Here is a 13,669-nt window from a genome sequence, read left to right as displayed (position 1 = left end):
CGTTTGTTGACGCTAACATATTTTACATAGCTTTATTTTCCTAATTCGGCACTGGTATTCTACTGCAAATAAAAGCCTTTATCGCTTTAAGATCGATATAAAAGGATAATCATGTCAACTGAGTATTAGATTCGGTTTCAAGCTCCTTTTTATTGCGTTTAAACAATGACTTTTTTAAAAATTTATGTTTATACCGTAATATTTGTTGCAGGACAAAATGGAAAAGACAGACGGCCGTTGGCCTAGAACTTCTCGCCGAAGCAGGCAACTACGCGGCTTTTCAAAGGCTGTACGGCGGCCCCCCTTACGGATGCTGGTATCCTCCACAGAACGCTGGGCCCACAGCCGCTCCAACGCCAGCGGACATTTATTACCGGCAAGCTGCCGCTGCCGCTGCTGCAACGTTACAAAAACCTCTACCGTACCGACTTTATCCTGCGGGTATAGGTTTGGGTATTCCGGGTCCAAGTGCACACTTATCAGCCGGTGGATTGTCAGCAGGCTCATTGGCAGCCAGTAGTTCCTTGAGTAACTTGTCGAGCTATTATTCGAATCCAACGTCAGACGGCCCGTCTCCAAGATCTCCAAGTCCAAACGTACCTCTCGATCCTGGATCGCCGGGATCACCGATCGAGAGGAGATCACCATCGGACGACGAAGACACTATTCACGTGTAACGACTATCCCGTCGACAGTGTTTCGAAATCGACCGTGGAAGTGGTAAGCGTGGATGATTTTGATCGAACAAAATGTTGAGTTAGCAGAAATAAGAGAGCGAAAATCGTTTTACCACTTCAGCGGCCGACTCTCTTTTACTATTGTGATATAAAGTTGTACTATAAAAACCTTTGTTAATTTATTTTCCGCTTTTAAGTGTTGTGTAGAATAAAAACGATGGATTTTTCGAGATGTAGAATATGAACATAATGTGTATGTGCTTTGTATATACAAAACGTTCCAAATAACGGCCGATGATGGTGGCCAGAGTTTCTGTAACATAGCGAGAAATGGACGTACGTAGCGAGTTTACAATTTTTATTTATATCACGCTAGGTAAAAGCTCCTGCGCGTGTATCCTCCATGAGTATGTTTATTCATGTTACAAATATAAAATAATGAATAAAAAAATTTAAGTTTTTATTACCATGTGGAATGTTTTATTTCAACTATGTCCATAGACCGACTATTCATAAACAGTAAATCTGATAACACCGAAAACAAAACCTTTATAATTATGGGTATTAAAATTTTTCTAGTCCATTCTGTAAAATACTCAATTATACACCAATCTGCGGAAAGTGTCATTTTACCATGTCAGTTTCGTTTCTCACGAATCCGAGTCACTTCGGACATTTTCGGGAAATTACCGCGTGGGTTGGTGAGCAGAACCGATATTTTTCAGAGATATTAGTATATTAATACTACTATATTAATTTTGACATTTGTAAATTCTGACGGTAATGTCAGTGAATCTGTTCGTGTTGATTTGCAAAAATATACCCAAAAACTAACGGTCGTACACTCCTTTATTAAGCACTGTCACGACCGCGTTCCACTCGTTTCAAATAAACTCATAGATCCAAAGTCCGATTACCACACTTGTTGCATAATATGCTATTAAGCACTCATTTACTTGCGCAAAATTAGTGTCACGTCAGAAACGATGACCACAGAGCCAATGTATTGTGAGAATGACTTTTCAAAGTCCTGTAATTTGCTGGTGAAATTATAGATTTTCCACATTGTATCTACAGCGTGCGGAAAGAATATTTTCCCTAACAGCGATTTGAAAGATCAGACACCCAAACCTAGTTGCTGATATATTGTACTTTGACAATCAAAATGTATTTTAATTTCCAATTTAGTGGAAGAGGTTCTAAATTGGTAGTCAAACTGGTCGCAGCGGAGAGCCAATTAGCAAAAAAATATTTTGGTCTCTATATTTTCGTTTGCTTTTTGCCGAAGCTTCTAAGGAAGGGATAGTTGGGTTTGGTGCATACAATGGGAGTATACAAATTTAAAAGTAGGGCACGCCTTACCGGATGAAATATCTATTTGATCAGATATAGCACGAGGTTGGATTAATTTTAGTGGAGGTAACATAGGGATCATTATCTCAGATTCTAAAAGTATTAAAAGATATTAATAAAATCGGTATCGTCATAAAGTCGAACCGCTTAACCTAGAAAGTTGAGAATAAATTAAGTTCATTAATTAATTCTCAAAATACAGGCGTTCAATTATCCTAGCAACCAAGAAATACCAACATAAAAAAGACGACATTGTCGAGGAGGTTGCCAGTGTTGTTGGTTTGATCATAAATCTGAGTTTTAGGGAATTCTTCTCAAAAGTGAAAAATAATTTATGAACGCTAGGAGTAGAATTAGAATTATCAGTTTTCTGCTTCTCCGTTTGCAATACGTCGCCTTAGGAGTGGCCATTGCTGCTCTTCTGCTCGTCTAGCCTACACTTGCCGGCGAATGCGAATATGGAGAATTGGGCCTTGTTAGCACAATTCCAAAAAAAAAACATTCCGTTGCATATTGACTCTTCATTTGATCATACCCGTCTAGATTTTACCTCTAAAACTATCTGATATTTTTTAAATGCTTGTGGTTTAAAGCTATAATTCGGTCATATGGAATACTTTAAGTAGGAAATTTGTTATGTTTTACCCAGTCAGATGGTTTCATCCAGAACCGCTTCACGGAGGCATCCCGCTTGGAAATAGAGAAATTATCACCATTTACCATATTGCTGCAGCAGCGGGGTCCATAAATTAAAATATGAAATAAAATTCTCTAATGCCATTTTCCAATAAACCACACACTGTGATGCAAAACTGTCACACTTGCACGCTGATTCACATTGTGTAAGTTTGTACATGTTTTGTTGGTTTATTGGTTTATTTTTCTGAATTACACTAATTTCAAAATATCTTTATATAGGTAGCCATAAAAAATATTTTCAGACTAAAACTGGCACTGCACTGACAAGTAGCTCTGAATGTTTTTTTTCTAAAGCTTCATTTCACATTTTTCACAGTGTGCGGATTGAAAATGTCACTTTCGGTACAATTTTAAAGGAACTTAAAATATACTAAGCTGTCCTCTAAAAATCATATAGCTGAAGTCAACTGTTCAAAAAGCTTATCGAAAAAATATTTTGCCAATCACCAAGTCATTTAAAGATCCTCATTGATTGTTGGTTCTTTATAATTGGTTGGTTAGAATTCGCTTGCGTTGTAATCGAACCTCAAAACATGAAGTATACCTGGAATTGAAAAATTTGTTTTTCTACCGGAACCTAAAAATAGTTATTCTTGAAAATGCTTAGAAATTACTTAATAAAACATTGAAAGAAGAGTAGAAGCAAAATTTTGAAAAGAATTTTAAAATTTTCTCAAAAACATTTCAACCAATCTTCGTTCATTCAGTTCGTTTTAGATTCGACGCTTTATAACGCTTGTATAAACAACTTTGTTCGATATAAATGCTGTTGCTGAGCTAAAACAAACAAAACACAATCCAGGTGAATATTCCCTTGCCAGTTAATAAACACGAGAGCATTCCGATAGTAAAACAATTTCAATCACGATATCCTCGTATATTAAAACGTGTCGGGTTTTTCAATAATGAAAACTAATATTTAAAACCAGTTTGTCAATTTCTTTTAACGTACGAACGGTTATTATTTCGCAGTTAATAAGGCGGAAATGATCTAAAAGGATATCGAGGCAATGCTTACATTATCCCGTATGCAAATACTCGAACAAAAAAAAAACAGAATAATATAATTCTAATAAGCAGTATTAAGTAGAACAAAAAATGGAAATTGTGTTCCTGTTGGATAAGTCAGGCGAAAATGTATTAAAAATTTTAATAGTTACTCAAACTGACACGTTGATATCCTTGGTATTTTAATCGTTGGTAAGCGGATCAATTAATGTTCAGCTAATAGAAACAATTAGCGCAATTTCTCCGTTATGCAAATTTATTATTTGCGATTAACTCGAAGTCGCTTTATTGGATAAGTAAATCGATTTAAGTGTTAGTTGGATTTTATACATGTTTGGCTTTGGGTTTAAGACTAGAAAATCCTACAAACCCAATTTATTAAGTGATGTTCCATGATAAAAATTTCATTTGATTTTTGACAAAATGGAAAAGAAATCGGTTTTTAGTATCAACTCAATGAAATCAATAATCAGACAAATTATGTTAGATATTATTTCGGACATTATAAAATAGTTCTAAAACATTTTTAGTCCCAACTTGATTGTATATAATACAACAAGTTTGATAAACTCCACTTTAGTGGCTAGTTTGATTTGACATAAGCGAAGAGCAGCGGGCCGACTGTTTAATAAACTGGTAAATGAAGAAAAATTCGGTAGATAAATTAGGGCAGCTTCGAAATATTTTAATAATAGGCCCATTGTAATATTTTCAATATTTTTATTTATGTACCTTTTATGTAACTTTTTAAAAATGTTTGTATAACTTACTTTGGAGTGCTTTTGGTCCGTAAGTTTCTATTCTAATAAAGTCATAATTAGTTTCAAAATAATATAAAATTTATGGGAAACGGGTCTATGTACACGCCCACCAAGTTTGGCTAACTTTCCACCAAACGATTTTTATTAGCATACTGCAATAATTGTTTTTTTATATGTTTAATTTATTTTATTGTGCTTTCCTCACTTTATAACTTTCATGCTAAACTCGCATCTATAGAAAAAATTATTTTGAAAATGGGTACATCTTAAAAGAATTTTATCCTGGTACATTTTTTCAAATTAAAATTTAAAAAATTTGCGAGTTTGTTTTGGTTCTAGTGGAGAGCAGCGAAAGGAGTATATAATAAATTAGAGTCTACTCCCTATTCCAAAACACAAAATTATGCATTCTTGCAAATACAGGAGTAGACATAGACATATCTTTATTTCCACCGACTTTTTACGAAGTAGAGGTGATGCCATTTGTGAAAATTTACAAAATCTTAGTAAATATTTACATAAAAGTATAACAATTACAAACAAAACAAAATAGGTATAGTATAATAGAAAATCTTTAGCAAATTATCTTTAAGCACACTTTTAATCTCAGTTTAAAAATTTAAATTCAAATTTTTTATTTAAAAAAAATACCCTAAAACCATATTGACCGCTTCTGCATTCAGAATAATCTGATATATTATTTTTAATATGCATATGGGAACTTTAATAACTTTGGATTATTGCTACGCATGAAAATCTATTTTAAAATCGGTTAGTTAGTCTTGTAAACGAGATTAAAAAGGGAAAATTATTCTATTTTTTATATTTTATAAAGATTTATTTCTTATAAAGATGCAAATACGCGATTGGTGGTGTATCATGTTTTGATTTGTAATAATAAATTGTTTTGTTTATTTTATTTTTGTTTAAAATTGAACAGAGCTCTACGGGCACAGAAGAAGTAGTGAGATTTTAAGTTGGTTTGACTGAATTACAAACAATGCAACTGTGTTTATCTCCCGTGAGTCGCACGTCTAATAATAATTGTTATTAGCGATGGCAACTGTATCCTACAAGCAATTGCTTATTCCTTTGTTCAAAGTAACCAATTAACGGCAATTGATGCGCATAATAAAAACAATTATTCAAATCGGCTCTGCGCGATTATTATAAAGCGACCTTATCTGATGTTTTAAAAGTTAAAAATATCAATGCGCTACAATAATTGTAGTTTTACGCACACTAACCTAGCGATACTAAACGAGCTCGTATAACGAGAGTTTTTTTTTTTGAATATTAAATTAACGATAATTAAGGGCTTATCTAAATTTCCATCTCCGCTTGCGTATTATAAATTTTTCGATAAGCGCCAAACAAAAAGATGGCTAATGTGTCTAGCAAAAGGCTCATTAGCATGTTTCTATGGTGTGAAAGCTATATCGGTAGCGCGGTTTTAATAAAAGGCCAGGTGTTGCGCACCACTTTGAGCACCTTAATACGAGTAATCCATCAGCGATATGATTCCGTGTCGGCTCAGTTTAATATGCCTTTGAATATGTTTTGACCAATTGAGGTCACTTTATACGAATCGTTTTTTAATGGAAATACAAGAAAGTCAAGAAGCCGACTTACAAAAATGTTAACGAATTCTCTCTCTCTTTGTTTTTAATTACGGATCCGAAATATGGTTTCGCTTCATGCAAGAGGAATTTGCGAGCTTTGCATATTTTTGGGTGTACCAACTGTCCCATTTTCGATGTCTTCCCATGGGAAACTCCGTTACTATCGAAGATACGAAGATGTCGTGTGTACATTACTGCCCTTCTTTTTTGGCATCAACCAGATTTAGAGTAACACTTATAATTTCTGAATTATGCGGAAAAATTTTCATTGGAGCATTTTAACAAAAATGTTGTTATCTCAGGACCGTCATCAGGGTCAGGAAATTAAATACATATAAATATTCTGTCCCGAGTTAACAATAATAGTCATGACTTAACTTAACTTAACTTTAACCACACTTACAACATATTTATTGACCAGCAATATTGATAGAAAATTGCAAAATCGCTGCAAACTTCTTTCTCGTTTGCAAGTTAGTTTAGTTAGTGCAACAGAATCAGATATTTTGTGCACTGTAATTTTTTCTTTTTTTAACCAAAATATGATCTTGTAGATTTTAAGTGATACAGTCTTGTTAAGTGTTTTTTTATTATCTGATATTGTTTTAATAAATTGTTGTTTCGAATTTTTAGGATTCTTAATTTTAACTTAACGTTAAGGTTTTATAAGGTCTATGGGTTACAATAACGGTAAGTAAACTAGAAAATTATATTTTGTAGCAACATATTAATATAATTGATAACAGACAATTTTATTACAAAGATACCTAAAGGATTATATCTTTGTTATTTTGTGAATGTCTTAAAATTTAACTTGAACTATTACAGGAAGCATCCAATGCGGACACAAGTTATACAGAAAAATATCAGGTCCGTATTTAATATTCTGACTCTAATGGCAAATCTGAAAGAACGAATATGCCTTTATACTTTTTACAAAACTTCTGGATTCCTCCTGCGTCGGTTTTTGTTGACTCGGACTTGCTAACGTTTCGCCAATCAACCTGTTGGCTTCTTCAGAGCTTAACTGAAACTGTTTCAGTCAATCATCCTATTGATGATTAGCGAAACGTTAGCAAGTTCGGCTCAATAAAAACCGTATTACCGTAGCCTGTGGAAGTTTCTTAAAAAAAAAAAGATTTTAATTCAATATTTTAAATTCTCCATTTTATTTCTGTTAACAAAGGCGTTTACAAAATCAAAATATATTTCATATTAATTAAAATATAATAAAAACAGTTTTTTTCCGAAAAAGTAAGGCAAACGCCTACTTTCGTCTTCGTGCTTCCTATATTACAAATTGAAACTCTTCGACTAGATATTATTTTCTTATTTGATAATAGAGAATGCGCATTTTTCTTATTTCTTTGATGTGGGACGAGCCAACAGAATTCAAATTACCAATGAGTAACATATTATTTCAAAAGTTACATAAGCTCTTTTTCTAATATCCATCGCAGTCGGCCTCGTACAATTTTTGCATTGTTAAATAGGCCTTTTCAGATTTGGATAAATTTGAAACCATGTGTCTACATCGGAGTCCGTCCATGATAAAACCGCGCCCTTTGCACTCAACTTATTATTCACTGATTATTCAATTGATTAAACCTAAATCAAAAACTTTTTTGAAATTGATTGTAGCAAAAAGGTAAAGTCTATAGATATAAGAAAGTGACTAACTGATACGAATTAAGGAAAAGCCCGAGCAAGCTGTAAGAATGAAATATGGCCGAATAGGTCCGTACTTTGCTTAGAATTTAATTATTTGGAGTTTTGTTAGGAAAGATACTAAACAATATTTATTTATTTATGTATGTATTTATGTTTATGTCTAAAATAAAATTACAAATTATTTTTATTACCTCCTTAAATTACTTAAAATTATTCAAATAATATATCAGTATCACTATTGCTATCATCGCCTGTCCTAATTATTATTTCTTCTATATTATTTGCAATATGGATATACGATTGTTTTGTTTTTTCTGTATGTTTAACAGAATTTTCCCAACTTTGTGGAGGGATATTAAAAACTTCGGTTTCTATAAGTTTGAGGACATTGGAGTTAACACGGGGAAAAACATTGTTACGACGAATGGCAGATTTCAGTTGGTGCCAAACATGTTCAATGGGATTAAATATACAGTGGTAAGGTGGAAGGAAGGCTAAAAACTGTATGCCCTAGATTTTCTGCATAATTATCACAGACGTATTCCTTTTGTAGGTTCAAGCTTTCTAGAATCTCAATTAATTGCTTTTTGGTATAATCTTCGTGAAAATAAATGTTGTTATTATACATGTAGTTTTGGATTGTTGCTTTTGTGTCACATGAGGAAGGGGTTTTAGTCAACTGTCTACTGTGATAACTTGCATTGTCCGTTACAATTACGCTATTAGGAGAAATGTTTGGAACTAGTTTGTTTTTAAACCAGCTTCCAAATAAATCAGCGGTGGTGTCTTCATGGTAATCCAGAGAAGAATCTTTAATATTTTTCGCAGACAGAGAGAGTCAATTTGGAATCCAACCATCTTTAGAGTCAGCATGCAAAATCGTTATTCTTTTACCTCTTTTTGATGGCGCGTTTGTTTTACACTTATCAGTTGAGTCAACCCAACTCCTTTCCGGGGTATCATAAGTGTCGAACCAGGTTTTATCAAAGTAAATATTTGGCCTTTGTTGTTCTCTGTAAATCCTATTTTTTTCTAGATATTCCAGTCACCATTTCCGAATTCTAAAAGATTCCATTAAAACTTGCCTTTTGTCAATTTCTTTAAATCTAAAACCCATGTGTTGAATACACTTCCATAAAGTAGTTCTGCCACATTTAACACTGGTTTCATCTTTTTCAAGTCTCCTAATTAAGATATATATCTAATTTAGGCACGCTTTGTTCGTCGTATAACTTGTAAATTTTACGCCGTATTATATCTTGATCACTTTTATCTACACTCGGGAAAATGTCAGCATCGCTTCTTTTTTTTCTCGCTGAAATGGTATTATTCACAATTTTCCATACAGTTGATGTTGGAATTTTCGTCAATATGGCTGTTTCTTCTAAAGATGCTTGCTTGCTGGCACCACGTTCAATGAGAGTCAAATAAACATTGTTTATAACTTCCTTAGTCTCAATAGAATAGTCTTTTCTACATTTAGGCGGGAGCATCTCCTGAGATACACTAGACTCGCACATATTTTGCATAATTCGCACACCATTCAACACACGCTGTATTACACACGAAATAAGAATGATTATTAATAAACCTAAACTAAGTAGTATACCAACCAAAGAATATTAAACATAGGTAGGTATAAAATTATTTTCTATTACGGACCACAATTTTACCTGAATTTAAATTCCGAAACTTTAGGTAATAATCTTGTTGCATTGTATGTTAATGACCACCCTTGGATAATCCCATTCAAAAGCAATTGGTCACTTTCTTATATCTATGAACAGACCATACTAATAGTTTACGTTAGCACCGTGTATAAGAATTACTAAAATTATGAATGAGGCAGTTCAGTATATCTTTTTAGCTGGTACTATGGTTTCGCATCTAATATTTAAATAGTTTTTTTCTACCCCGTTTGCTAAAATACCCAATTATAGAACGATCGAGGGTGCCGAAAGTGTAATTTTAAGACTTTAGTTTCGTTAGCTACTGCTGCAAGTCATTTCGGACATTTCTGGGATATTACCCAACGATCGGATATTTCGGAACTATTACCAAAGCTTCAATTTTGATGTTTGTCAATTCTGACTGTAATCTCGGATGTAACTAAGTGAATGTGTCCTCGTTATGTTTCCAAAATGTACCCAAAACCTAATGGTCATAGAAAAAGTAAAGCATGCAACGCTTACTAAATTAATAATAAACAACTATCAACAATTAAGAAAGTAACAAAATTTTTGTTGAAAACATGGAAGCTTTTCTAATAAATTCTTATATAAAAATTTATAACGTTATATGGTTTAGTCTTGTCAATTGCTTTTTAATCAGGACTGGCAAACGGAAGTAAAAAAACGTTTTTTAAATTTTGTGGTGATTAACTCTACAGCGCTGCCTTATAAAATAACGACATCTTAATTTGAATAGGCCTATTAGCAAATCGCCTGAGCACTTGTATTTTCAACTAAGGGCGACAAATGAAAATTAGAAAACGAGCTGTTGTTAGTTCTTGATAAATAATTGATTTTTATAAACATTCCATTAATTTTCACTGCGTTTTTTTTCGAGTGACTTAAAAAGTTTACCAAACGCACTTTTTCTGCGACCATTAGTCTTTAGGTACATTTTTGCAAAACAACACGAATACGGTCACTGACATGACCGGCAAAATTGACAAATGTCAAAATTCAAACCTTGCTGTAATACCACCGAAAGCATCCGATGGCTTCCATTCCGTGCGGTGATATCCCGAAAATGTCCGAAGTGGCTCGGATCTGTGGGAAACGAAACTGACGTAGCAAAATGACACTTTCCACACGCTAGATCGGTGTATGATTCGGTGTTTAGAGAAAGGAGTAGCAAAAATATGTTTTCAGTTGTTGATTTTTTTTTAAAGCTGTCAGCCTGTTTTTGTTGTTTGCCAAAAATATACTTCGTAGAACTACTACCACAACCTTCACTCCATCAGAAAAGTTTATTATGAACACAGGAAAGATTGTAAAGCGTACATTTTGCAATTTACTAATATAAAGTAAGGCTAGATCTGGATATATATTTTTGCGGTGACTAACCAACAAAACGTGTGAAATTGTAGCTGTGTTCACTCTTACGTATAATATATAACGTTTACCCTGCGAACTGTAATGTGTTAAATTCGATTAAAAGGACATATTGGATTTCTGACGGACAGGACCTCCGCGGTAGATATTAAGATACTTTACCACGATTGACCACATGTGTTCTAAAATAATTTGGTTTTCGAAAAATACGCTTGATATTATAGCCCGTGTAAAATATAATACTTTCGAATTTCTTACGCCGAATTGGGTAGTTGCTGGTCTCGAGTATAAGGTGACAGGCACATTATAAGGGGTAACGTTCGCATTTTTTTATTGAGAATTTATATTTTTATAACACATTACAAAAAAAGGCGGAATTTCAGGACACTGTGTTTTCCAAAAAATGCGCTGAAAGGGCTATGGTGGTAATCATAATTTGCCTTTGTATATGCGTCATATAAGATAAAATCCTAAAAAGAATAGTTTTCGACGTTGCTGATTGATCGCATTCAAATGTTTATTAAAACACAGTTTTTCAAAAATTCTTTGCTGTGAAAACAAACCTAATATTATACATATAATTTTTCTACAAAAGATGCTGTCATATTCCTTAGAATCCTTTAATTGTATCCAATTAAAAGTAACCTCTGTATTGCCATATATATTCATATGCCTTCAAAATCCAATGATCAATGCAATCAAATGCTCTTCCGAGATCATTACATATTCCAACAAGACACTCTGATTCCAGGTTTTCTAATATATCACCGAGTCACTGCCATAGCTGTTGACATTTAATTGTCAAATTGTACATTGCTTTCTTTAAGGTATTGTGATTGGTCGATAATTTTCCACACTACATTTTCTAAATTTTTCTATGTAAACATTGCTTTGTCTATTCTCAACTATTGAGGGAACTGCCTAGTGTAAAACAACAAGTTTGCTATCTAAATCAGGGCTTTAAAATTGTGGGTTAGACTATTTCGGACCAGAAAAGCTGGGATATCATCATCACTCGAAGGTCTTTTGTTTTCTAATTTTTCACTTATCTTATCCCAAAGAGTTGTAATATGAATAAATAAATTATATGATAGTAGAATAATAGCGCGTTTTCTTTTTAATGATTATATTTGTTGATAGGTTCAAAACGAATTAAATTTGCAAATATTCTCAACCGTTGTTTCATAAAAAAGGAACTTGCATAGAAATCTAGTTATTTAATTGTATTACCAAATATTCATGAGCAACATGGTTGCTCATCATAACTGAATCCGTGCTGTTAGCATTAGCGTATATTAAACTGAATTAAGTAATCCCATAGTCGAACAACACTATATAGAGATACGCGGCGTATGTATTTATACTAATTAAAATATTTAGCCGACAATAGCAAGAAGTCAGTAAAAAGATCGTGCACTATATGTTTGTATACCTCCGTCCTTAAGAAAAGATCCCATCTCTTTTATGTGCCGTACAACATTAATCATTACAATAATACTCAGCGTGATTCGGTTACTAACTAATTATTTCCAAACGTTAATTTAAAACTCGCCGCACAAAAGGAAGATTTTATATTATCACTTTTTAAAACTACTTCCAGTGATATAACGACAATAACAGAAGCTGATTATCTGAACACATTTGTCGAAAAAAACGTTTCTTGTACTACAAAGCTTTAAAGTTTAAAAAGAATAATAAAAAAAGTTACGATTTGCTACCATATTTTTCTCAGTAGCGGACTCCAAAAACAGCTTTTATGACATAAGTTAGTTATCTCTTCTGGTTTTTTGCAAGTGCTAAATGCAATTCAGTTCTTTTGTTATATGCTAGCATGGATCCCAAGAAATTCCTATTCGCTTAGAGGTGGATTCAAAATTGACACTCGAAGACCACATCTACTGCTATTGTCACGCTACAACATAGTATTCTGGTTCTAGTTTTGTATTGGGCTACCGGAAATTTAGGGCAGTTAGAGGTCATTGCGAGACATTGCTTCTGATGCTATAAGAACATTTTTATAAAAATGTCCCAAATTTTGCAACTTTCGTGGATAATCCTGTATCTAGATAAGGATGCATTTATGGATATAACATTCTTTAGTTTTGCTTTTTTTGGTTGCGTATTTTAATTAATAGTTGTTTAATTATATTTGAGCAACTTAATTGGGCAACTTTTCTTCCTCTCAGTATAATGTCAGTCAGTATTACATAAATAATTTCTTTTTTTCCTTTGCCGAAAGTCAGAAATGTGGTTTTATATAAATGGTGCAATTAATCAACTAAATGTCTCCTTTAATTAATCGCAGTACCTGAAAATAGTTTCGATCGGAAAATTATGTTCATTAATTAAGTTCAAAGAAAGCAACCCCCGCAGTTGACTGCAACGATTTCATCTCGCGCGCGTTCACTGATAATTAGGGACCGTTTTGGCCAACGCCGTGGCTCCGAAATGGGTTATAAACATTATAGAAGGTCATTAACTGAGAAGGGCGACAGTAATTAATGGACTTTTGGTATTTTAACGCGTTATTGTATTCCCTAAAGCAGCGAAAGCGTTTTAGATATTCGGGCGCTGGAAGAGTGAGCAGAAATATTACCGCTAAATTTTGCGACTCTAAAATTCATTAATTTCATCGATCCATAATCCAGGCTAATTACCTTATTGTACAGATGGCCCAAATATTGAATGCGAGTATGAATACAAAAAAGCAGCAAAGATTTAAATTACGGAACTTAATTTAAATGTCACCATAACTTGTTTTTAAATATTGCTCATTCATATATAATGGGCAATCTCTAAACTGGCGCTACTAGTCACCC

General features: G+C 33.3%; 1 protein-coding gene across 1 annotated transcript in view; it reads left to right on the top strand.

Annotated features, from left to right (window-relative positions):
* The window catches only part of LOC132700802 (homeobox protein B-H1-like), a 59,442-nt gene extending 58,343 nt beyond the window's left edge, over positions 1-1,099 (top strand). Inside the window, exon 3 of the mRNA XM_060668350.1 lies at positions 212-1,099. Within this exon, the coding sequence (XP_060524333.1) occupies positions 212-677 (466 nt within the window). The 3' untranslated portion in view covers positions 678-1,099. The remainder of the gene's footprint in view (positions 1-211) is intronic.
* The last annotated feature ends 12,570 nt before the right edge of the window (positions 1,100-13,669 follow it).

The sequence above is a fragment of the Cylas formicarius genome, unplaced genomic scaffold (genome assembly GCF_029955315.1).
Source record: "Cylas formicarius isolate icCylForm1 unplaced genomic scaffold, icCylForm1.1 PGA_scaffold_4__25_contigs__length_36172078, whole genome shotgun sequence".
Taxonomy (NCBI): domain Eukaryota; kingdom Metazoa; phylum Arthropoda; class Insecta; order Coleoptera; family Brentidae; genus Cylas; species Cylas formicarius.
This window is presented reverse-complemented; position numbering and strand designations above follow the sequence as displayed.